At 40.5% G+C, this 27,236-nt stretch overlaps 1 protein-coding gene across 5 annotated transcripts in view; it reads left to right on the plus strand.

Annotated features, from left to right (window-relative positions):
* The first annotated feature begins 245 nt into the window (after positions 1-245).
* The window catches only part of Cage1 (cancer antigen 1), a 32,375-nt gene continuing 5,384 nt past the window's right edge, over positions 246-27,236 (plus strand). Inside the window, exons 1-10 of one of the 5 annotated variants that reach the window (XM_051194426.1) lie at positions 246-548; positions 7,450-7,537; positions 11,687-12,207; positions 14,046-15,101; positions 17,467-17,613; positions 20,034-20,144; positions 21,411-21,491; positions 22,087-22,194; positions 25,180-25,284; positions 26,235-26,305. In XM_051194426.1, the coding sequence (XP_051050383.1) occupies positions 11,809-12,207; positions 14,046-15,101; positions 17,467-17,613; positions 20,034-20,144; positions 21,411-21,491; positions 22,087-22,194; positions 25,180-25,284; positions 26,235-26,305 (2,078 nt within the window). In that variant the 5' untranslated portion in view covers positions 246-548; positions 7,450-7,537; positions 11,687-11,808. The remainder of the gene's footprint in view (positions 549-7,449; positions 7,538-11,686; positions 12,208-14,045; positions 15,102-17,466; positions 17,614-20,033; positions 20,145-21,410; positions 21,492-22,086; positions 22,195-25,179; positions 25,285-26,234; positions 26,306-27,236) is intronic. The other 4 variants (XM_051194422.1, XM_051194423.1, XM_051194425.1 and 1 more) reach the window with 4 other exon arrangements.

Raw genomic sequence — 27,236 nt, forward strand, 5'->3', positions numbered from 1 at the left:
TCGGCAACCGCCAGGCCCAAAGCAGCAACCAGGCGCCGCGGAGCGTCAGCCAGCCCGCACGGTTTCTGCAAACTCGCCACTGACGGACCGGAAGTTCAGTGTCGGAAGTGTGCCCCGCGCCGTCGTGCTCGACAGGAGCTTGTGCGCTACGGTGGCCGGGCTAGGTCAATCCGCGGTGTGAAGTGGGCGCGTTGTGTTGATTGAAGGACGGGACGTGTGGCGTCGGTTCTCCTCCAGCCTTTGGCTCGTGCTCCGACATGGTGTTTCCCGCCTCGCAAAGTCAGGCTTCTTACCCGCCCGCTGCTCCTGAGGACTTGCGTCCCGTGCCCTCTTTCCTCCGGACTCCAGTGAGGTCCAGAGGACGTCACACTGGGACGTTCGAGCTCTCTGCGACAGCCAGGTGAAGACAGCCCTCTGTGGGGACGGTTGGAAGGTGTTCGCCCTCCCGCGGACCCCGTGTGCCGGAGGAGACCCGGAATCCTTAGCCTGGGTCCGAGAAGCTCTATGGATCATGGAAGTGAGCACACTTTTGCGCCCTAGAAACGTTGGTGCGTTGTTTTGAGATGCAAATGTGACAACTGGTGTTTTGAGTTTTTTGAAGTTGGTGTTACTACACTGAAATAACTAAGTTCAAAAATTTGCTTTTGTCAGGAACTGTCGTGACATCTGCCACGCCTTTGTTTTTCTCAATGTTTAAATGTCATGTACGACCGCTGGGGTGTGTGTGTGTGTGTGTGTGTGTCTGTCTGTCTGTCTGTGTCTCTGTGTGTGTGTGTGTGTGTGTACACGTGGAAGCACACGTGTGAGATTCAAAGAACAACTTTTGGGAGTCTTCGCTCCTTCCACCTTGGGCTTCAGGAACCGAACTCAGGCCCTCAGTGCATTTCTCTGTTCAGCCATCTCGCAGGCCATTGCTACCTACCAATCTCAAACCAGGGTTGGGGGATGGAGAGGTGGGCACCCGCCTTTAATCCCAGCACTTGGGAGGCAGAGACAAAGGCAGACAGAGAGACACCAGCCAGTTCGAAGGCAACCTGGTCTATAGAGAGAATTCCAGGACAGACAGGACTACACAGAGAAACCCTGTCTCGAAAAAATGACGCGCGCGCGTGCTTGTGCACACACGGCTTTAGATCTCATGGCTAACTGAACCCTTGAATAAGTGTTTTTAAAATCTAACTTAAAATTTTTTAAATAAATTGACAGCGTGTACAGAGCCATAGGAGGCATGAACAAACTTTTAAAAACGTAGTTGGTGCAGATGGCTAACTGGTTAACATGGGAGTTCGGTTCCCAGCACCCAATTGGGCCACTAAGAATTACTATAACCCCAGTTCTAAGGGAGTTACATTTTTTTTAAAGTAATACAATCCATGGGAAAGAAAAACGTTTTGTATTTGGGAAACGACTTAAGGATTTTCACGTCATTGTCAACATTTATTTGGGAGACAGGAAAGGTGGGCATAAGATTGTCTTTCATACTTTACCAAATGATGCCATCGATTTGAAAACTTCAGTAAATTGAGGAACTTAACAAAGTCATCCAGGCAAATAGGTACTAACTATAAACTGAGACAATTTGATAATAAGTCTCTAGATGTAGGATATTTTTCAGTTTCTTAACTGAGGATCAGGGCCCCTTGTGGGGGGGAGTAGGTGGGGGGGCATGATAAATTCTTGACACCCAAATATTGGCTCATAATAAAATGTGTAATGAATCTGATGATTGTCTGGCAATATCCACCAATGATGACATCACACAACTTGTATTGTATGTGCCATTAAACCACCCTGCAGCAGCAAACACTGCCTGAAATGCCTCTGTTCAGATTTACCACTGCCATGTTAGGAACTGCAGGGCTTTTACTGTACATCCAGTTTTCTAGTCTTACAGAAATAATCGTCTCATTACAGAAAACAGACTTAATATTTTCCTACTTTCATTTCTCGGCATGCAAATATCAAAGTAATGTATCTTGGGATGGTATTATGTCAGATAAACAAATATCTGATTCCTTTGCCATTTAACAAGTGATAAAATATTTATATACAAAAAATTGTTTTAAAATAAATATCATAAAGATTTCTTATGAATAAATGTTTTATTTACATGTAGTTTCACAGGAAAAAAAAGATTGTGAATGGAGAAAGTTTTTAAAAAGCCCTAGTTTAATCTACACCACTTGATATAGAAAGAGGCGACTCTAAGTATTAAAATTAGGGGCTAGAAAGATGGGCTCAGCCAATTACATACTGTCATATGAATTATGTGTGTAATACTGCTCTTACAAAGGACCTGAATTTGGTTCTCAGCACCCAGGTCGGGTGGCTCACAAGTTCCTGTAATTTTAGCTCTAGGGGATCTGACACCTCTGGCCTCCAAAGACATGAATCACAAGCATATACTCACACAGAGATTCAAACACCTATACATAATTAAAAGTAAATCTTAAAGTGGGGCCATAGAGAAAGGAGGGCTGACATAGGACAACAGTGACCTGTTTGCAGTAGGAAATATTAGAAAACTGTAAACAATCTCCTTGCCAAATAATTACAATATGTAAATGGAAAATTAGTAACACCCTTGGAGTAGCAGTGAAGACGAAACAGTAAACCAATAATGATGAATTATGAGAAAGCAATGCAAAGACTAATAAAACACCACAGAAAATTTAAAACCAGATGGATGATGTGCTGGCTTTTGTCAGCTTGACACAAACTAGAGTCATCTCGGAAAAGGAAAGCTCAGATGTGGAGTTTCCTCCATCAGGCTGCTGTGAGGCCATTTCTGTTTATTGGTGCTGGAGGGTCCAGCCCATTGTGGTCTGTGCCATCCCTGAGCTGGTAGGCCTGGGCTGTGAACAAAACAAAACAAAAGGTAGCTGACCAAACCAGTACACAGCATTCTTCCCTGTTCCTAACTCTGCTCCTGCTTACGTTCCTGCTCTGATTTCCCATAGTGATGCGCTGTGAACCAGAGTAGTAGCCATATAAACCCTTTCCAAGTGTTTTTGGTTGTGGTGTTTAGTCACAGTCACAGAAAGCAAAGGAATGAAAGTTCTAGGGGGAAGCAGGCTGGGGAGGGGGCTGGGATGGCAGGAAGCATCCCTTTGTAGGGAAATGAGCCTGAACTGCTAGAACAGGGAGTAGTACTGGGTGAACTGGGGCGTGTTTGTGTGGGGTGGGGGGGTGTGGGTGTGTGGGTGTGTGTGTGAAATGCTTCCAAGGACAAGTAGAAGAATTTAGACTACTTAATCCTGTTTCCTGGCAGATATGTGTAACATACAAATGCAGATTAGTGAAGACAGGAGATGAACTGAAACATGAATTATTGACAAATACTTATATAAAGGACAAATGGACAAGATTTGATGACAGTAGCCATGAATGAAGACAGAGGACCTCCAGTTTTTCTTTTTTCTTTTCACTCTTGCAAAACGTGCTGAAAGTAAACCAAGCAGAAACGAGGCTGAATGTCATTGCAGCACTGCATAATCCCAGCAGTCAGAAGGCTGAGGCAGGAGGATTGCCACGAATTTAAGGTAGCCCACGCTACATAGTAGCTCGAGATCCTCTCTGAATAGCAAAACAAAACAAAAAAAGTTTCAATCCAAGTTGTTTGAGAAAATAGGTGTATAGTGTTGGATTTGATTCAGTGTGATAAAGTAGAAGGCATCAAACAGAAATGCATATTTGATTAAAATATAATAAAAGTTTCTGGTAGTATTTTGGAAATAACAGACCCCTTCATTTTGTAGGACATTATTGGATAGATGCTACAAACATTGGCTAGTTTTGGCCAAATCACTATTTACTGCCATAGCAAATCAGAAAATGATGTTTTAAAATCTAGAGTAGTGACCTTTACTGCTTTTTTTTTTTTTTTTAAATTCTTATTTTAAGTATATGGGAGTTTTTCCTGCATGTATGTCTGTGTACCACGTATGTACAGTGCCCAAGAAGATAAGAAGTGTAGGGTCCCACAGGACTGTGGTGATATTTTGTGTACAATCTAACAAATAAAGCTTGCCTGAAGATCAGAGTGCAAAGCTAGCCACTCTAGTTAGTCACAAAGACCAGACAGTGGTGGTACACATCTTTAATCCCAGCACTCAGGAGACAGAGGCAGAGGGATCTCTGTGAGTTCAAGGTCACTCTGAGCTACACGAGATTGATCCACTCGAAAAGAGAAACAGCTCACACAGAGGTGATCCCACCACTTGGGATCTCATACGTTTAATCCTAGCACTAGCGAGGTAGAGACAGAAAGGGGTATGGCTGGGTGGAGAGAAGAATACAAGGCAAGAGACAGACAGGAGCTCATGGCAGTCTGAGGACAGGGTTGCCCCTTTGATCTGAGCATTGGTAGAACTCTTGTGGCTGAATCCTTTGCTTCTCTGATCGTTCAGCTTTCACCCCAAATTAATTTATTTTTAATACAAATTTTATTTGTACTAAATTTAATACAAATATTATTAATTTATTATTAATACAAATTAGAGTTTGTGCTACACAGGACTGGAATTGCAAACAATTGTAAGCTGTCATGTGGGTGCTGGGAATTGAACCCTGATCCTCTGAAAGATCAGCGAGCTCTTTACTTCTTAGCCATCTCTCCAGCCCCCTTTGCTGCTTTCTTATTGTGAAGAAGGGTAAGCGAAGTCTTTGCAAATACTGATTGACATGAAAAGTGTGTTTTTCTCTTTTGTTTGCTTGTTTTTAAGAGGTCTTCCCTCATTTAGCAGTTAGAAATAAGGACTCCCAAATGTTTTGATCATCATCCCTAGCAGAGAAAAAAAGGGGGAAGGTAAATTTTTTTGGGTTTTATTGTTGTTTTGGGGTTTTTTTTGTTGTTGTTGTTGTTTTGGTTTTTTGAGTAGCTTTGTAGACCAGGTTGGCCTCAAACTCAGAGATCTGCCTACCTCTGCTTCCTGAGTGCTGGGATTAAAGGTGTACGTCACCACTACCCAGCTAGAGAAAAGTTATTGTCATTATCGTCAGGTCCTGTACATTTTGAAGTGGATACTTTCCATGAAAATTTAGAAAGCATGTCAGAGTCGGAAACAATAGATGTTAGTGGTCCTTCTCAAGCTATCTCCTACTCGGGACTCCCTCTTCTATATAGAAGCCAGCTCCATCACTTCAGGTGTGCACTCTACAGTAAGAAGTTTGAGGAAATAGCTCAGCTTGCTCTCATGTGAACATTTTTTTTTTTTTTTTTCAAAATTACGAGGGATGGAAAAAGATCTCCAGTGAACACAGGAGGAAGGGACATGCAGGCCCTGGTTTCCTTAGTCTTGGTATACAAAGGGTGGTACAGTTTTACAGACACCATGCTAAAGCAGACCCTTTCTGCTCATGAAGTTCCCGGTGAGCATCTAGGGGACATGTCTACTGCTCAATCACAAACAGGATGAGAGCCCAAGCAAGGACCTGCTTCCTGCTCCAGTGCATCTCCAGTAGAAGAGAGCTGTCATGCACCAGACGAGTGCCAGAGTGCACACTGTCCACTCTCATATATACACAAACATAACTAAATGTAATTTTTAAAAAAACAATCACCCATAATTATGCACTAGAAGCACATTTTTTGAGCGGGGAATAATTATTTTATGGAATATAATAGATAGTTTCATGGGTGTAGCCACATATACTGGAAGTTTTTATTTGCTAACAGAGAAGTGGTCGCATGTGCCAGGAGTGATGGTACACACCTGTAATCCTAACACCCCAGGTGTGGGCTAGGGAACATCCTACATTTGAGGTCATCCTGGGCTACATAGCAAAACCCTGTCTCCAAAGATACTTTTAAAGATTTACTTTATTATTTATGTGTATATATATGTGTGTGCAAATATAGGTACCCCATGGAGGCCAGAAAAGGGCATCAGATCCCTTGGAGTTACAAGCAACTGTAAGATGCCCAATGTGGGTAGTAGGCACTGAACTTGGATCCTCCGAAAGAACAGCAAGTGCTCTTAACCAGTTACTATGTCATCTTTCCAGCCCTTCAAAAAATTTTATAAAGGGAAGAAAAATTAATGGTCACGTTGGTTCTTCCTACGTAGTGAGCTTTTTGTAATCTCTATATAATGCTAAGGATATTTTAAAATGTTTATTGTAGAGTATCTTGCCTGCTTGTATGTCTATGCACTGTGTATACAGTATCCACCGAGTCCAAAGGAAGATGGCTGACCCACAGGACTGCACTTATGGGTAATCGTGAGGCACTCACTCTGTGGGTGCTGGGATCAACCAGGGTCCTCTGGAAGAACCGTCTCTAGCTCCCAGGATTATTTTGTATATTTTCATCTTTCTCTCCTTTCCTTTTTCCTTTTTTTCCCCTTTGAGACAAGATCTCACTATGTAACTATGAAGTTCTGGCCAGCGGAACTCATTATGTGGTCCATGCAGGCTTGGAGCTTACAGAAATCCATGTGTCTCTGCCTCCTCCTACACCCCCATGTTTGGCTTTATTTATTTGTTTATTTATTTTCAAAACTTGAGTCATTGTTTAGTATTAACCAGACTATAATTCAATGTTTTTAAAAAAAAAAATGAAGCCTGGCAGTGTGGTGCACGCCTTTAATCCCAGTACTCCTGGAGACAAAGGCAGGCTGATCTCTGTGAGTTTGAGGCCAGCTTGTTCTACAGACATAGTTCCAGGACAGACTTCAAGGCTACACAGAGAAACCTGTCTCTGAAAACAAAAACAAAAACAAACAAAAAAGAATGGTTTAAATTATATAAGGAGCTATTTTATTTGTTATGATAAATTTGTGGACCACAGGATCAAAATGAATGTTTATTTAGTTAAGAATGGTGCTTTGAGGGCTGAAGAGATGGGCTCAGACTTTGAGTACTGCCCTTGCAGACAACCTGAGTTCTGTTCTCAGCATCCTGATCCAGCAGCTCACATCTGCCTGGTGACTCCAGATCCAGACACCCTCTGCTGGCCTCCTTGGGCACTGCCCAAATGATAATCATAGATAAAGAATAATTACCCAAGCTGAGCCTGGTTGTTCATATATATAATCCCAGCACTTGAGAGCACGAAGTAGCAGAATGTCCATGGGCTGAAGGCTATGGTCTACACAATGAGATTCAAGAAAGTCTGAAATTAATATAGAGTGAAACCACATATCTAAAACTACCCCCCAAAATTATCACCAAGGGATATAAACATTCTCATACATCCCCATGATTAGAGATACATAATCTCACTTCTAAAAAAAATACTGAGTAGCAGACTGCTTGTCTTTCAATGTGACTCTCCTGAGTGATTAATGATCAAAGGGCTAAATATTCAGTGGAAAAATGTACTAAAATTCACATTCTGCCTGGAAAATAAAAAATTCTCATAAAAAACTATGTAGTAAATCATGTACTCCTTTAGAAGAAGCCTGTTTTCTTGAAGTGTTAATAATGCTTTTTAAAATTATTATACAGGATGAAACAAATAATGCAAAAAGGGAAGATGAGTCTACACACACATTCTCTGAAGATATTTATAGCACGGAAGACAGTTTGCTAGGTGGTAAGTATCCCTTTGCTGCAATATACAAACCAGAAAACCTGTGTGTCCTGTGATAATAACAATAATCAAGTACTGAGATGAGCACTTTATATGTGTTATTAAAGTAAACCACATGTTCTCCTATGAAATGTTAGGGTTTTCTTTTTCTGAAATAAGAGTACTTTTTATCATTTCCATTTCGCATTAAGAATCGGATTTGCCCGAGGTCATGTGTCTTTAACCAGCAAACTGTGATTCAAGTCATCTCAAACACTAGAATGCCACACAAGCATTTTAGGAGACGTGTGTTGATACAACCAAAATTTCTTATTTTTGGCCTAAATTGATATTGAGTTAAAAGCTAGATAAGTGTTAGTCATAAGATACACTGACCATACTTATCAATACAAGCCCAAATAGTACACAGAAATTTGTTTTTTATAATTATAAAGAATAGTAATATTAAAAGATTTGACAAAACTGTGTGTAGGATTCAGTATACACAGGTATAAGAATTGCAAGTGGATTAGAAAAGGCAGACGGGCTAATGAGATGGCTCAGTAGATAGAGGTGTTTACTATCCAAGCCTGGTGACCTGGGTTCAATCCCCAGAACACACATAAAAGAGAAAAGACAGAACTCCACAAAATTGTCCACTGACCTCACACATGTGCTTTGGCATGCCTTCCCACACATATGTACACATACAATAATAATAATTTTGAAGTTAAAGGTAAGAAGTGATCATTGTAAACATGATTTTTCTACATAAGAAATTCATAAGAACCTACAAACTCCTAAAACCAATATAAAAGTTTAGAAGAACTGATAAGTCAATATTTTAAAAACTAATAGCATTACAATGTACTAACAGCAATTTCCTTTCCAAAGAAATTTTTAGGATCTGGAGAGACAGCTCAGTAGTTAAGAGCACTTACTGCTCTTGCAGAGGACTTGGGTTTAGTTCTCACATGCACACACACACACACACGCACACGCACACACACACACACGCACATCAGGGGTTCACAAATGCCAATGACTCCCATTCCAGGAGCTTCCACACTCTCCTCTGCTATCCACTGGCATCTGCGCGCACATAAACTCGTGGAGGCACATACACATAACACATAAAGGACACAAATAAAATCTTTCCAAAAGTTTTACTTTCATCAGTAATAGTGTCAATAAAATACCCAAGAGTAAATTTCACAGAAGGTATGCCAGGTTTTAATGGGAAAAATTCATGGAGAGCATAAGAACTGTTGAAGTATTACATACTCAGTTCTCTCATAGCTATGGACTAATGTAATTACATTATCCTAAGCAGAGCCTCATATTCCATTTAGAAATGAGACAGGTGGAGCCTGGTATGATGATGTGTGCCCATACCACAGCACCTGGGAGGATGAGTACAATTACCAGGCCACCAAATGACACCAAAATGTGGTCTTGACATTTGTAAGAAGTGTGATTATAAGTTAGTGGAGTAAGAATAGATCACTTATCTGGTTATGCTAGTTAGTTAGTTTTCTAAGATATTAAACACTTACACCAAATTCAAATGTTAATTCCATAGGCAGGGCCAAGGATGTGGCAGGTAAAGGCATAGCTGAGCAAACCTGATCTCCTGAGTCCACACTTAGAACCACTGTAAAGCCAGATGTGGTGGTACACATCTGTAATCCCAGCACTCCTACAGTGAGATGGGAGACAGAAATAGGAAGATCACCCAGAAGTTCATGGAACAAAAGTTGGCCTCTGACCTTCATATTCATGCCATAGCACACTTATGTGCCCCACACACACAAATAATTTTAAATGCCTTTATGACAATAGAAAAGAGAGATGTTTCTTGACATTTAAATACAAGCCATAATTCCTACATTTGATATACCAAAATTAAAACTTAATATGTGATCAAAGTATAATCAACCAGTTAGAAAGAAAACACAGTCTGTGAGAAGATATTTGCAATGTGTATAATTGACAGTAAATTAATATCCCAAAATAAAGAATTGCAACAGGAAAACTAATACATGACTCCAGAGAAAATCTGGACAGTATGTGCCAGTTCTCTAGGGTTGATATGGATAACACAGGAGGGAGGGACTGCTTTTCTTGTTGTCCTCGAGGCTCTGAGCACAGGGTTAGTCTCTCTCCTCCACCTGAAGATGGCTACTCTTCTGTTGTCTCTCCCATGGCCTTTTGTCCTGAGGACCTTTCTCTTCTTCGAAGTACCCTCATGTTGGAGTAGGAATTACCTTTCTGGTTCCATTTGAGCCTGATCACTTCACTAAAGACCAAATACAGGGCTTCAAGATATTAATTTTTCTCTGGGCAGTGACGGCACACACCTTTAATCCCAGCACTCTCTATAGCCCTGATTGTCCTGGGAACTTGCTTTGTAGAACAGGCTGGCCTAGAACTCACAGAGACTCCTCTTCCTTTGCCTCTTGAGTGCTTGGGACTAAGGGCATGTGCCGCCACTACCACCCAGATTGTTCTTTCCTTCTTAAATAGCCCAAGATCTCTGCCCAGAGAAGGTCCCACTATAGTTAAGATGGCTCTGGCCTCATCAATGAATATAATCAAAATAACCCCAGAGAGACATGCACAGAGGCCCATCTCCCAGATGATCTAACAGCACCACTGGAGGAAGTATAAATTGATACAACTGCTTAGGAGAGCAATTTCACAATATCTAACAAAGTTTAAGCTGAGTATTTTCTAGAATCCAGCTATTCCATTTCTATATACCTGGAGATTAGACATAGTATATACAAGGATGTCCTGTTTGGTGCAGGTTTTGAAAGCAGCATTAGGAACAAGTTAAATAATCAGTTAAAAAAATGAAAAGTATAATCTATCAGTAGAATGAATTAGATGTACATATATCTACGTGGCTGTATCTCAAAAGGAAAATTTGGAATTAAATTAAGACTAGGTTTTATTTTTACAGTGCTGGAGGTCAAACCTAGTGATTCATACATGCTAGGCAAATGCTCTATTACTTTTTAAAAATGCCTTTAAAATATGCATTTTGGAAGCATGTATATGCATGTGCATATGTATAGGCCAGAGGACAGTCTAAAGTGTTGGACTCAGGAAGGCTGTCCATCCTCTTTGAGATCTGCGCTCTCATTGTTCTGAACTCCCCAATTAAACTGGGCTGGCTAGCCTTGAACTCCAGACATACTCTTGATCCTGCCTTCCCCAGTACTGGGACTATAAGAGCATGCCACTGCATACCTCACCATACCCAACACTTTTATGTGGGTCCTAGGTGGACTTGTGTCCTTGTGTTTACATGACAAGTGTTTACAAACTGAGTCATCTGTTCAGTCCTGAAAGACTTTGAAGAATAGCTACAGACTTGGGAGTGTTGGGATTAAAGGCATGAACCACCATCACCTAGCGCACCTAATTTGTTTAGACAGAGTTTCAAACTAAAGCAACTAACCAATTGGCTAGGCCAGCTGGCCAGAGAGCTCTGGGAATTTGCCTGCTTCTGCTTCTCCACTACTATAAACGTATAAAAATTAAACATGTTGTGTGTTTGCAATTATGCCACCCTATCCTTTTTCACTGTACACACACACACATACACACACACACACACACACACACACACACATTGTTTTGTGTGTATAAATGTTTTACCTGCATGTGTCTATACTTCAGGTGTATGCAGTACTCTCAGAGGCCAGAAGACATCTGATCTCTGGGACTGGAACTAGACAGTTGTATGTTGTCATATGGGTGATAGGGATCAAACCTAAGTCAAGCATCATGTATACTCCTATAATCCTAGCATTTGGAAGTAAAGGCAGGAGGAGGATGAATTTAAGGTTGTCATAAGCTAAACAGTGAGATGCTATATAAAAGAAGTTAACCAGGCAGTGGTGGCCTTTAATCCCAACACTCAGGAGGCAGAGACAGGCAGATCTCAGAGAGTTCGAGGCCAGCCTGGTCTACATATTAAGTTCCAGGACAGCCAGGACTGCCACACAGGGAAACCCTGTCTAGAAAAACCAAAAAGGAAAAAAGAAAAAAAAAATGTTTTTTTGAAAGAAAATAATTCTTAAAAGATTTCAACATTTATTTTTAAGAATAACAGTTTTCCATAAGTGTATGGTAACTCATTATCTTCTTTCTTTTTCTAATAAGATATCAACCTTGGGAATTTCTCAGAGTATGTACAGAATCAACCAGCTAACACTAGAGTTTCTTCCTTGAGACAATTTGAACCCATTTGCAGATTTCACTGGATAGAAGCATTTAATGATGAGATGACATTTCAAGACCTGGGGGAAGCCTTTCCTTACTCAGAGAAGCCAGAGTTGCAAAACCAGGAGTATAATGGTACAGAGGATACCAGTGAGAAGCCAGATGCACTTAAGGGAGAAAGTCCGATGGAAACTAGCATTTCTGAAAATAAAGACCAACTTGTTCATGAGCATGTCTGGAAATCTCCTAGAAGTCCATCTCTAAACTACTACAGAGGAAAGACTCAGCCGTGTGTGGAAAAGTCACCGGCTAGAAGTGCTGTTGTAGATGTCGCCCTGAATATCAGTCAGCCACAAAGCTTTCTGGGTAAAGAAAATGGCTGCACAAGTGGTGAAGATTTATTTGACAATGATAACTGCTTAGACCTGCTTGACTTGAGATCTAATTGTGAAAAAGAGGAGGTAAGATTGATTGGCAGTGTCATTAAAGCCTGTGGCATGCTAACAGATGCAGGGGTGTTTTTATTATTTAAAAACACCCATTCTTGAGACTTCACAGATGTCATCAGATCAGTTCAAGGGGTCTTAACCAATGAGATATAACTTTTCCTAATACGTTTGGGCTCAGGTAGAGAGTAGCTCTATCTGAGTGTTATTTCTCTAAGGGCTATGACTCACTGTCCTCCTTAATATTGCATGGCTTAGTCTCAACATGGTGCCCTAAGTATGACCCATTTTTATGTGTACTACACCAAACTAGCTGAGATTCCAGAGTTAGCCTGGTGGGAAAAATTGAGAAAGAGAGGTTGTATAGAGGTATTTCAAATTAGGTGACAAAACAGGTCAAAGACTTGTTTACTTTGTGGACTTCTTTGGACAAGCAAATGTTTACTTGTCTTAGGTTTCATTGGTTGTGGTCACCTGTGATACCCTAACAGCACTGAAGACATCTACAGGAGAAAGTCTGTGTATTCTCTAAACAGCCTCAGCAGAAGGGTTTGACCCATCAGTAGTGTTAATAATGACTTTTTTCAGCATGAGTTTTATAAGAAAAGGTATTATTCATCTATCTGTGATCATAGACAGGGTTTGATTTGGAAATTAGACAGTAGAAAGAGAACTTAGCTTACCTGTTGGTTTCTAGAAATCAGCATTTCCAAGATCTGTTTAATTTAGGTTTCTCAAGATTGTTTATTCCTTTCCCAAACGCATTTAATTTTTTCCCCAGTAGTCAATAGGTACTTTCAAGAATCTACTATGTACCAGGACAGGCTATGTAATAGTTATATAATATTAAGAACAACTGAACAAGAAACATACATGGTTCGTGTCTTCATGAAAATATCATCCTAGTAAGGGAGACAGATAATAAACAAATAATAACTTGACTCTTAGAACTACACAGAATGATGGTTGCTTCTGCTGAGGGTACTTCACCAGGCAAGAGAGACTGAGGGGCTTCCTTGAAGTGGTCTTTGGCCTGAGCTCTGATGGTCGAATAGAGGTCCATTGAACAACTTTGGATTGGGAAGCATCCCACAAACAAGGAGCAATATATCTATGAATTCCCTGTATCTGCAAGGTCTATGATACCTACTGGAACTTCAAGGAAGCCTAGAGTCCAGGAAACATGGAGCTGCAGGGAGCTGGGGGTATGGAAGAGAATGATGACAGGGTGGTAGGGTATCCTATCAATAGCTATTAGCAGGGTCTTGGGAACAGTGGTTAGATAACTGACTGTATCCCAGAGCAATGAAAAGCCATTAAAAGTGCAGGGACTAGGGATCTCTTAATGGATTTAATACTATCCCTACAGATACTTCATACAGGGGCTTTAATTTCTTGTTCATTTCAATGTTCTATACCACAATTATGCAGTCTTTTGTTACATACACACACACACACACACACACACACACACACACACACACACCAAACATGTACTGTGGGCATAAAGTTAATCATGAAGTGTGCCTGCTATTCTAATGTTCATAGAAGTCAGCATGGGTGAAGTAATGGTTTAAATGTGATATTATTAAAGATCTTTACTCAAAGGACCTTATAGTCTGAGGGTAATTGATACATTTGTTTAATTGATTTTGAAACCAAAGAAAGCACCTTATATGTGACCAGGGTTTATATCATAGAAGATGATGAGAGTCTAAATATCTTTTCTTTTATTTAAGTAATTATAATGTATATGTCTAGCATATGCCTACTGCTTGTGCTCTGCCATGATGTTGGGAGTTAAACTTTGCAGTCTACTCTTGAACATTTATTTTATTTACTATAATTTTCAGCCTGAAGTTTCTTCAAAAGAAATGCAGAATTCTGGGGAGACTTCTGAGATGTCTGTTAGTCACCAGGAAGAAGTCACAGAAGATGGTGTAGACAGCCTAGCCATTACCTCACCTTGGTCTCCAGCAGGAATCTTCAAGAATAGTAGATCTCAGGACAGCTGCATGATGCCTGATACAGAGCTATGCTTGGAAAGCTTAGAGCCTCTGGAAGAGGACATGGCTTTAAATGAAGCCTTGCAGAAATTAAAACAGACTAACAAAAAACAGGAAATTCAGATCCAAGACCTCCATGGTAGGAACTTGCACTTAGAAAACAGGGTTAAAGAACTACAGATGAAGGTCTCCAAACAGCAAGTATTGGTTGACATCATAAACAAACTAAAGGAGAACATTGAGGAGCTAATTGATGACAAATACAACGTACTCCTAGAGAAGAATAGTATCAACAAGAAATTTCAGGATCTGCAAGAGGTTTCAGCCAACACCAAAAAGCACCTTCAGGAATCCAAGAAAGACAAGGAGACCTTGCAGCTCCAGGTTAAAAAGATCAAAGTCCATTATGTCCGTTTACAGGAAAGGTACATCGCTGAGATACAGCAGAAAAACAGATCGGTCAGTCAGTGCCTGGAGATAGAGAAGACCTTAAGCAAGAAAGACGAAGAGCTGCAAAGGCTCCAGCGACACAAAGGAGAGCTGGAGAAGGCCACCAGTTCTGCTTTGGGCTTGCTGAAAAGGGAGAAGGAGATCCGGGAACAAGAGTTCGTGTCTTTTCAGGAGGAATTCCAGAGGTGGGAAAAGGAGAACCTGAAAGAAAGACGAAAACTGAAGTCAAGAGTTGAGAAGCTGATGGCGCAAGTTAAAAGTTTACTGTTCACCTGTGAGAGCGAGAGGGCTAAAAATACAAATCTCCAGCAGCAGGTCGACCAGCTGAAGCAGGAAAATGCAGAGCTCCAGCAGCAGGCTGCGAAGGGGGAGGCACAGACTTGTGCCCCTAACTTTGAGATAATTCAGTCAAGTGAGCAACTGGAGGAAGTGATGGAGCCAGATGACACCCAGGTATTAATGCAGATGCTGAATGTGTAACACAGTCCCCAAAGTTTCAAGTTTGTAGGAAGTTCCGAGTTTTTAAAAGAATCAGAAAGGGAAATGTACCACAAACTTAAAAATGTTTCTACTGGTTTCTGGGAACACACTCACCTTAGCAAACAATAATTCCTGACTTTTGTGATGATTTTGGTAGAGGAGACAATTTACCTGGGCATTTTATCAGTACCTATGACCAGTCCTAATAATCCTAGAAGATTCCTTTGAAAGAGGATTTTTTTCTTCCCATCCTCCCTTCTTTCCTCCCTCCCTTCTTTTCCTTTTTTCTTTCTTTCTCTTTCTTTCTTTCTTTCTTTCTTTCTTTCTTTCTTTCTTCCTTCCTTCCTTCCTTCCTTCCTTCCTTTCTTTTTTTGTTGGGGATCATGTTGCTGCATCTCTGATTTATTTGGACAACCAGAGGATTCTTGAAGCGTGGTTTCAAATCTAATTTAGCAATAAACTAAATAAAACTTCTTTTTCTTACAAAGTAAAATTGCAACACATATTACTTATAAAATTATGAAACATTGCAAACACAGCATTAGAAGTTTTATGAACACATTTAGAGAAATTGCATTTTTAATGTCATTCTAAAAGTGTGTTTTGTTTGTTTCATTGTTTGCTTGTTTTAGCAAAGTACCTAAAAGCACATCCAGGAAGGGGTAGTTTGCACAAGTCACAGCAAACCTGATATAGTTCTTCCTTAAAGTATATGAATCTTAATAGAGTAAAATCTAAAATCTACTTTGGTTGGCATATTTGTCTTGATATGCAGCCCAGGCTGGTCTGAAACTATGTAGTCAAGGCTGGCCTTGAACTCAAGATGCTAATGCATGGGACTCTGAATGTTAAATTTACAGGTATGAGCCACTGCACTGCCTAGGTAACGTAAAATCTTGTCAGCGGACTGGTGAAGGAAGAAAGCTGGTCTGGCAGCTGGGGAGGTGGATGCCAAGGGACAACTAGCTGAAGAAAGCAGGGCAGTTTAAGCTAGAAAATTGGACAAGTCTGTTTTACTTTTTAAAATATTATTTAATTGTTGGTGGATGAGTTGGTTTTAGATGGTCTTGTTATGTGGACAAAGCTGGCCTTCTGTTTCCTGTGAGTCTCCTGTCTCTGCCTTCACATAGTTACAGACATGTGCCGCCGTGCCCAGCTATGTTTACTTTTTCATGTTGTAACAACTTGAATGGAGCTGGTATATTGTTTTGAAACTATCATGGAATCATTCTCATAATAGTTGTTTGTTATTTGAGAGTAAATCTATTTTTTTTATTTTTTTGGGAAATACTGCTGTTATCTTAGTTTTTAAACACACACACACACACACACACACACACACACACACACACACACACACACACAGGAGTTCTCAGCATCACCTAGAGTGAGTCTCAAACTTGGACACTCGAAGCATGACCAGGAAGGTTTGTTGACATAAAGACTACATTCTTGAGAACATGCTGCTCTAGCAAGATCCCTGGGGGATGGTGCTGCTCTGACTGACCTTAGCAGGGACCTTGCATTCAGCTCCTCCCAAACCACGGTACCTTTCCAGGGGGTTTAACAACAGAGTTTTGACGTGATGTAGATTTTTTTTTTCCCCATTAGTTTTCATGTTAAATATCAATTTCCTGGTCCTATCTTAACTAAAGAATTTCTTTAACGTCTCCAGATTCACCCTCTTTTTGCTTCCTTTATTCTGGGTCCATTTTCTCAAAATATGTTCTGAGAGCATCTGTGAAGGTCAAAAGTGTTTTTACAGTAATAGTAAGACATCGTTGGTGTGAGTTCAAGGCCAGCCTGGTTTACAGAATGAGTTCCAGGGCAGGTTCCAAAGCCACAGAGAAACCCTGTCTGGGAAAAAAAAAAATCAACTATAGAATCAAAATTAATTGCAAATGAGCTGGGGTTGTAGCTGGGTACATGGGGAGCAACTGCTCAGCACAAGTGAGACCCTGAGTCCGATCCCCAGTAACCCCCCCAAAAAACTGCGAAAACTAGAAAACTGCTCCTCCACATTTTTATTTTGGAAAACACAATTTTAGTAGTAAAAGGCCTATTTATGTTGAGATATTATAGATTGTCAGCCAAAAGAATTAGTAAATAAATACTCTAAAAGTCCATTATAATTTCTAATATAAAAATATGGTCCTCAATATTTTTTTGTTTTAAAAATTGTGCTTTGTTTTTCTCAATAAATTTTAAGAGAATAAAGGTATCCTGTGGAAAAATGTGTCAGAACCACCGCTCAAAGCTTTTAAGTGTAGTATTTTATTTAAAAGCTAATATGAACCCTTTGACTTTATTGTGACAAATCTGAATTGTGTACATATAGGGTACAAAGAGGCTACATTCTAATTTGTTCCTGAATTGCTCACCTTGTAAAGAGGCCCTGGAACTCCCACTTATGAAGAGAAATTCTCCGATGGCCTCTAGAATTCACAGTCTTTTGGCTCTGACAATAGGACTTCTGACATGTCAGGTAAGAATGAATGAATGAATGAATGAATAAGTCAGATCCATCAGTGGGGTTGGAGTGAGTTGAGAGAGGCTGTGAGAGGTCTCAGAATTAAGTTACAGAGAAAGACAAAACCAGACCTCCAAACACACTGCCCTCTCTTGATACTTCATTCTGTTTATCTTGACAGTTTCCACAGCTCTATATAGTCAGATGTGATGATAAAGTGGTAAAGAATAAAGACATTAACTACCATCTAGTACTTTTTCCTTCCAGAGCACGTCTTATATTTTTTGCCAGTCTGTTCTTAATGACTGTTCACATTAAGGAGTCATTTGCCTAATTAAAAATGGTTAGGGGCAGGGAGAACTGTATACAGGAGTAGAATGAAAAATGAAGTAACGGTGTTGGAGAGGTAGCTTGGGGGTTAAGAACTGCCCTCCCACAGGACCCAGGTTTGATTCCCAGCATTCACATAGAGGTTCAGGACCACCTATAATTTCAGTTCCAGAGGCCTCTGTGGCATCAGACAATGAAATATCCAGAAATACCCATAGATTTTAAATGAAGTATCAATGAGTGCAAATCCTGGCCTAGGATATCTTGGTTATGTGACTTGTCCAAGTCACATAACCTCTCTCAGCCTAGTTCCTTAAATAAGGAATCATACTTGTCCTGTCCTGGGGGCAACAACTACATTTAACAAAAAATGATATGAAAAGATATGTACTTGCTAGATTTTCAAATTAGCTTTTTCTTCTGTTGTATATTTCTTCCATTGTAAGTACTGAGCTGAAATATAAGTGCATTGCTTGCCATGTTTTTTTAATTAATTAATTAAAATGTTTTGAGACAGGGTTTCTCTGTGTAGTACTGGAACTCACTCTGTAGACCAAGCTGACCTCAAACTCAGAGATCCACCTGCCTCTGCCTCCCAAGTGCTGGGATTAAAGGTTGCATCACCATTGATGGCATGAACCATTTCTTGAAAAGTCAGTGAACTGAATCACTAGGAAGGCGTGTACCACCACACCCAGCTCTCATTGCTGTGTTTTTAATAGTGACAAAACCTTTGTATCTTCTAGCTAAATGTTGCTTAACATCAGTATTTATAGAATGACAGATAGCACACTAAGCCTTTTGTGTGCAGATCACAGATCTCAAAGCGATGGGCAGTGGCCCACAGACACATAACTCTGTTTTTAAAGGTTTGAATTAAATGTGGTACAGACCCTTCTTGGTTACTATCTTCTTCACCCCATCCTCCCAACAGCTGCTAATGTGCAGTAGTTGCATAGATTCCCCCTGGCTGGTGGCTTCTGTTCTTTTTCAGTCCCGTTTGTTGGCCTTTTTTGCCTTTCCTTTTTTTTTTTTTTTTTTTTTTTTTTTTGGTTTTTGAGACAGGATTTCTTTCTATAGCTTTGGAGGCTGTCCTGGAACTAGCTCTGTAGACCAGGCTGGCCTTGAACTCACAGAGATCCACCTGCCTCTGCCTCCCGAGTGCTGGGATTAAAGGTGTGTGCCACCAACTTCTGGCTGTACTGGATGTCTTAATGGCAGTGTGACATCAGCCCTCTTAGTAAATCCCACCGCATCCCAAATAGATACTTCCTGTTTACCTCTCACCCATTAGATATTCAAGCCCTCTGTTTGTTCTGTACCTAATGCAGAGTCAAACCCATAATGAGCTTGCAGCAAGTATTTGCTGGCTTCCTGTCTCTGGAGGCATCCACATTCACTGTCCCTAACATGCTTGTATCACTCTTTGTCTTAGTAGGCTTTTGTTTTTAACTCAGAAAAACAAAGCAAGCTTTAGAAGAGTTGAGCGCTTGTCCAAAGTTTCACATATAAGTAGCAGAACTCAAACACAAACCTGTAGGTTATCTTGCTATAATTATTTTCATACTGGCTACTCTTGAACTACCTACTTGCAATATTGTTGAGGATGTCTGGCTGTTCTAGTGTCAGAGGTAGCAATTTATTTTAAGTTTGGATATGTGAACTTGCCAGGCTAAGGAGCAAGAGACTATGAATGTGTAAGCATGTGTTTATTTTAGATGAAGATTAGCAAGTATGCTACCCACTCTTTTTGTTGTTGTGTAGTATTTGTATGTTTGTTCTTGAGACAGGTTTTCTCTAGCTGTCCTGGATCTCACTTTGTAGACCAGGCTGAACTTGAATTCACAGAGATCCTCCTGCCTCTGCCTCCCATTTTTGGATTAAAGAGTGGGTAGTGCCACCACACCCAGTACCACCCATTCTTAATATCAATGTATATGTACCTGAGTGAGTCCATGTACTGGCTTTCATAGTAACTCTTAGTGAGATGATGAAGAGCATCTGATTATCTCTTTTGGCCCCTTACTATTAAATGGAGATTTTTCCTTCCCCATTTTGGCTATGGAAAAAATTTTCAATCTAGTTTCTCAAACCATTATCCTTAGGATGTCACCATTCCTGATGCTGAACATTGCCAAGAAAGTAAGAAAGCTAATGAGGTAACGCTGCAAATACTGAAGATGTTTCAGCTTAAAAAGAGAGATTTAGATAAAGAGGTACTGTGCTGTTTCATTTAAAACCTGATTCAGTTGAAGGGAAGAAATAGCTACAATATCACAGAACAGTTGCCCTGGAAGTTTGGGCTTTAAGAAGTGCTTGGGGACCAGACAAGCTTATTATGCTTCTTAGAAGTAGGTACACTAGCCAACATTGGACTTGCTTACAGCTTAAATCTACATTGGAAAATTTTATTCACAGGGGCTGATGAGATGGCTCTCAGTAGCTAGGAACACATGCCACCACGTCCATTGACCTGAATTTGACCTCTGGGACCCACATGGTAGAATAAAAGAACAAACTCTTGGAAATTTTCCTCTGACTGCTACACATGCGTGCACGTGCGTGCAAACACACACACACAAACACAAAATAAGTGTAATAAAAATTTTTAATTTTTTTCATTTTCCCATGACATACTGATTCCTAAAAAGGAGTTTGTTCTGACATTCCTTTTAGTGGCTTCAAACTTTGTCACTTGGACACATTTAAAACAAAACCCTTTATTTCTTCATTGGGAAGAAGGGTCAGAGCAGAAGTACCTAGAGTTTCCCCATTGCCTTTCCCAAAAATCTGAATTTAATTGTTTAGACTAATGGGTGTGTGTTGGGCATGGGACACTTGGGCCGCAGCACATGTGTGGTGATAAGAAGACAATAGTCAGGAGTTGGTTATTGCCTTCCCTCAGAATTCCAGAGATCCAACAGGACCCAGCATCCAGCTACACTAGCTATGATGTCCTATTCCAAAGACCATCAAGGAAAGGCACAGTAGGGCTGAATCAGAAGGAAGCAGGCTCCCAGGTGTCCCGGAGGCATCACAAAAGTCTGCACATCATTTTCCTAGCACTAAATAGTGATCACAGGGTGAGGGGTCACATGCCAGGGAAGTTGAGTAAAACCACTTACCCATAGAATTTTTATTGGGGAAATCATGTGCCAAAGTTCCACTCACTAGAAAGCAAGCAAGTGTTCAGTCTAAACAGCATGCTGCGGGCAACAGAGTTTGGCCTAGTGAGTCATCCATAGGAAGGGCCATAGAAACCTCATGCAGTGCAGGGCTCTAAGTGACTTACTAGCTGGTCCAGCTAAGCATAGCAGTCTTAGGCTGGCTGTAGGAATTTCTCAGGGAAGTGATGAAATCATTACGTCATTTAGGCATTAAAGACTGGGCTTTGTGTGGTTGCATGACATTATTTATCATAAATGTTCTAGCAGTTAATTTTATTTCTTTTCTTCTAAAGTATAAAATGCTTTTTTTTCCAGTTATTGAAACATAAAAACAGAATTGCAACTCTTAAAGAGTTAATTGCTAATGAAAAAGCATTTCAAGATCACACTATTGAGGTGAGTTTATCACATTATGCTTTGTCTTCAACGTGCTAATAAGCTACAGATATTTATGTTCTCTTGGCAAATTTGCTGTAGTCCTTCTAGCTTTTAACTAGTCTTGGCTGCCCAGGACTTCACTGTAGACAATGCTGGCCAGGAACTCACAGAGATCCACCTGCCTCTGCCTCTCTGCCTCTGCCTCTGCCTCTCAAGTGTTGGGATTAAAGGTGTGTGCCACCACTGCCTATCAAATTCTGTACTTCAATGAATTCAGCTCACGTCACTCAATCAATCCACAAACTTTGAGATTTAAAAAATAAAAATAAAAAATCTTATGTGTGAGTGTTTCGCTTGCATGTATATGCACTGTGTGTGCGGTGCCTGAGGAGGTCAGAAGAGGGCACCAGCTCCTTCAACACTGGAATTACAGATGTTTGTGAGGCCACCATGTGGTGCTGGGAACTGAACCTGAGACCTCTGCAAGACCAGCAAATTCTCTTAACCTCTGAGCCATCTCTCCAGCCCCCTATCTTTGATTCTCAAGTTAAAATGACACTGTAAAATGACAAGAGTTGTAACTACTATAATATGTGCAAACATTTAATCTCAGGTCACAGATTTTGACACGGAAGAAGCCAGGAATACTAGAGATGCACCGGTGTTACTGGCAGTCAAACTGGATAAATACCACAATCTAAATGAAGAGCTTGATTTCTTGGTAAGACAGACCAATGGTTTTTGGTTCCTTTTATACCCATTGCCATCTACTACATTTAAAGAAGTTACCTTCAAAGTATTGCTCATTAAAATAGTCATTCAGGCATTGAACCAGTATTATCAACAAAAATATGGAAGTATTTTCATGTTTTAAAACTGGAAAAATGGCTCAGTGGTTAAGCTGTAATCCTGGAGAGCCCAGGTTCAGTTGCCAGCACTCACAAGACAGTTCACAACTATTTATAAATCAAGTTCCAAGAGATCTAATGCCTTCTTCTTGCCTCTTCAGGTACCAGGCATGCAAGCAGTATAAAGATGTGTGTGTGTGTGTGTGTGTGTGTGTGTGTGTGTGTGTGTGTATGCAGACAAAAAGCATCCATAAACATTAAAAAAATGAAAATTTAAAATAATTTTAAAAATTTAAATATTGTTCAACTTGGTTTGTGTTCAGACTAATAAGATTTATGTCTTTCAAAGTGCAGAAGCCAAAACATAAACATGCTTTTATTTTCCCTAACACTAGGCATCAAACTCAAGGCCCACCTCATGCCAGACAAACATTCTTCCACTATCTATATCCCTCCCTTTATTTTTAAAAATGTTACTATTTATTTGTGTGTTTATGTACACTCATGCAGGTGCCCTCAATGGTCGGAAGAGGGTGTCAGATCATTTGGAGTTCTATTCTAGCTGGTTCCAAGCTGCCTGGTGTGGCTGTTGGGAACCAAACTTGAGTCTTCTAAAAGAGGAGCAAAAGTGCTCTTAACTGTTAAGCCATCTCTCCAGCCCCTCATTATTTATTTATTTTTTTGAGATGGGCTCTTACTATCTAGTTCAAGTCAACCTTCATCTCATGATATCCCACCTGAGCTTCTGAAGTTCTGGGCTTACAGATACATGCCACACACAGCTTTCCAAAATATGTGCTACTTTTCACTGTGGATAAAGCACACTGATACTTCTGTGTATATTCTGCTATAATAGCTGCATTCAGTAATTATGGTTAGAAATAACTCCTAGTTTACCTCAGCTGTCACATAAGGAGAATTCAGGAAAATAGGAGAAAATAGAAACAGGATTTTGGTATTTAGACAGTTACAGAACAATTTTAAAAAGCCAGTTAGTACAGTATACTATTTTTCTTTTTTCTGTACTATATTTTAATATACATACACAACGTGCATTAATCAAATCAATCTCTTTCTCCTTGCCATAACTTTGTGTTTGGAGTTTTGCCCACTTCCCTTGTGATTATTTATAGAATATGTTGCATGTTCCTGTGAACACTGGATCTTATTACTACTGTGTTTGATATAACTGTTACCCCAACTCCCTGCCGGTCCTGTGTTCTTTATTCTTCTCATCCTCTAGCTATCACTACTATGCATGCACTTCAGCTGTTTAAAAGCATCCATCTATCAAACAGGTCTGATTTATTTCATTTACTATAATATCCTCCTGTTCCATTCATTTAGCTGCATAAGTATGTATCACTGTCACATGATAAGCAAAGTTGTTTTTTGTTTGTTTGCTTGTGTTGTTTTTTGGGACAGGGCTTCTCTATGTAGCTCTGGCTGCTCTGGAACTCACTCTGTAGACCATGCTGGCCTAGAACTGAATGAACTTTGAGACTGGTTGCTTCAGTTTCCTGAGTGCAGGGACCAAAGGCGTGTACCACCACTGCCCAGTAATCACAGTTCTTTTTAAAGGTCTGTCCTGCATTTCTAAAAAAAAAAGTAAAAGCAGACTTATTCACTGAATTTATTATATAGCCATTCACCTTTGAAAGAGAAGGAAAGTGGAGATACATGCCTGAAATCCCTGAACCCTGAAGGCTGGGGAAGGAGGGTTTCAAATTTGAGACTAATTTAAGCTATATATTGAATTCAAAGCCAGCCGGGTCAAGTTAGGGAGACCTTGCCTCAAAATTAAAAAGTAAAATAAAATATAAAATAGCCTGGAAGTAGGGCCCCCCTCTCCCACACTCTGGGCCCTTGGCTTCTCTCCCATGCCTGGATTGAAGAGAGGAGGGAGAGGTGCTATTCCCCCAGTGTATTGCTTTACCTTCAGGGCCCTCCTCTACTGATACAGACCTGTATTTAAAATGTGAGAAGACTGAAAATCACTCAGCACTGCTATTTAGTGGGAAGCTTTCTGCAGTCTTTCTTCTATAAATGCTTTGAAAATTAATTTGTAGAGAAAATATTAATAAGCGTTCCTGATAACTCTAAATGCTGCTCTCAGAAAAAAATTAATTTTTTATTTAAAGCTTTTATTACATTTGATTGGTGTGTGTGTGTGTGTGTGTGTGTGTGTGTGTGTGTGTGTGTGTGTTTGTAAAACCATATTGGCCTGCAAAGTACCACAGCACACATGGAGGTCAGAGGACAACTTGCAGGAGTTGGTTCTCCCTTTCCATATGGATCTGGAGGACAGTATTCAGGTCATCAGCTGTGGCTTCAAGCGCCTTTACCCACTGAGTCATTTGCCTACCTGTGCAGTTTTTAATTTTGAATAATATTCTTGCAAAAAAAAAAAAAAACCTGAAGAGTAGGCTACCTGAAGTACATTAAGCTGAAACTTAGAAATGAGCATCATTTGCAAGAGAGGATACATCTCAGACTTGTGTATGCATCACCACCCACATCACTGCTCAGACTTAAGCAAGCCTCTGTATGTATTATCTATGCAAAGGACAGTGATGAAAGCTGGATGTGATTAATGTCCGTAGGTCCTAACAGATGCATGGTTACTTACAAAGCCAAGTCATAGTAGAAAATAACAGAATCAATAAAAGTCCATCATAATTCTTGCTTGTGTGTGCTGTATGCAATCTGCCCCCAGATCTAGCTCATCTCTGTCTTAACTGAATTTAGTAGAACTCAATTTCAGAGGATATTTAACTAAAATATAGCTGATTGTTTTCATTTTTACACTTGTTTCATGGTGGTTTCCAGGTTACATTTTCACTGATGTTTCTCCATAGATAACAAAGTTGGGGGGCCTTCTAGAGAGCAAAGAAGAACACTACAGCAGACTCATCAAGGAGAATGACAAGTACCGGAGACATGTAGGGAGCTTAATAAATAAGGTACAAATTTTCTTACAGAAAAACAAACAAATCAAAACCTTCAAACAATGATGCCAGGCAGCAAAAACTGATGGGGATGTGGCCCAATTGGCAGAGCTCCTGCCCTGGGCTTGGTCCTCAGCATAAAAACAAAACCAAACAACATAAAACTCAACACAAACATCACATCAGAACTAACAGAACTCCAGAGTTAAAAGGATCTGAGCTTTGCCATGCCACATTATACTGGTCCCTTTTACCCATAGTGCCTATTAAATGCCCCCATTAGCGAGATAGCTGGAAAGTGGCCAAGAACCTTGCTCCGGGCACTTTAACATCTTAATTTTGCTAGTTTGCCTTCAAGATAATTACGTATCTTGCCAACTTAAGTGTTTTAGTTTACTTTTTGTTTTCATTTTGGTCTTTTGATACACTGTCTCCATGTGTAACCCAGGCTGGTCTTGGAATCTCACATTCTACTGCCTCAGCCTCCCTCCCAAGTACTAAAATGAAGGTGGTGCACGCCTTTAATCCCAGCACTCTGGGGACAGAAGCAGAGAGATCTCTGAGTTTAAGATCAGCTTGGTCTACACATCGAGTTCCAGGACAGCTAGGGCTATTACACAGAGAAACCTGTCTGGGCGCGCGGGGGGGGGGGGGGGAGACTGCATTGCCTTTAACCAAATAAACTATAACCCTTAGTTGACTCTGTATCATTGGTATTGTGTGCAGACAGGTAGATTATATAGTGAACTACTGGAGATGTCTAGTTTCTGAGACTCACATTTCCAGCCTGATAAGTGGGCCTAACTCTATTGTTATTCATATTCCTGAGATCAAAACAGAAAAGGGTGTTTTGTCTGTAGTAAGATTTTCATTTATTGTGATCAAATAATTAAACTTCAACTTGTAAAGATTTTTTAAAAGGAGAAAGTAATCAAAATTAAATACAAATGCTTGCATTTATAAAGGTAACGTCATATGAAGAAATTATCAAATGTGCTGACCAAAGACTTGAGATATCCCATTCTCAGATTGCACAGTAAGTTAATAAAACTATTTTTTGTGAATATTTACTGATGTTTTATTTCATCCTCTGGCTTCTAAGATCTTTTTCTCTGACTCTTAGAAATAGGAAAACAAGGGTGTGTGTTCAGGGTGGGATAAAACCATGTGACGGACCAGGTTCCGAAGAAACCGCTCTATTACTCATTTTGCATGGAGGACGCCGCCGGTTCAAAAGCACAGCCTGGCATCTGGTACTGCTTGCTTACCTTGCTGCTGTTTTCAAAAGTTGATGGCCTTTCAGAGAATTTTGGTATATAAAGGCACTTCTTAAAGAGCACCCCCAGTTCATATTTCATCCAAAGAAAAAGAATCACGGGCAGTTTGGAACTTCTGGTCTTGGGTTTTGTTTCTTATTTTTTAAAACCTGCATGGACCTCGGGCTTTGAGTAACCTCAATGCTAGGCCACGAGTGAGGCCCTGCCACCCCATGTTCTCCCCTCCACCATGTACACACCACCCCCTTCCCCAGCCAGTCACAGGAAGAGCTGGAGAGTGGTAAAGCTACAGTAATGGCCCTCCAACCGGCTATCCCATCAGGAACCAGTGGCAGTCACTGTTTCCCCACAGCCTCAGCTCCATCCTCCTCCTCCAGGGGGAGCTACCACCCTGCAGTGCCCCATGCATACAGGGCCCGCAGACCCGCTTGTCAGCACCAACCCCAAAGCCCCCTCCCACCTGGTGAACAGACAGCCACCAGACAGCAGTTCCTGGGAGACTGATGGGCAACTTGGTGCTGAGTGGCTGAGAGCCCTGATAGCCAGCATGGCAGTCAGTGGGCCATCCGTTTTGCCAAAGGCCACCCTGCATCCCAGAATTGAGCAGGACAATGTCCTCCTGCATGTTTGGTGGTCCCCTATGGGCCAAGATGGAAGCTGGACCACAACTCAGCAACAGGAAGCAGGGCA

Source organism: Phodopus roborovskii, unplaced genomic scaffold (genome assembly GCF_943737965.1).
Source record: "Phodopus roborovskii unplaced genomic scaffold, PHOROB, whole genome shotgun sequence".
NCBI lineage: Eukaryota > Metazoa > Chordata > Mammalia > Rodentia > Cricetidae > Phodopus > Phodopus roborovskii.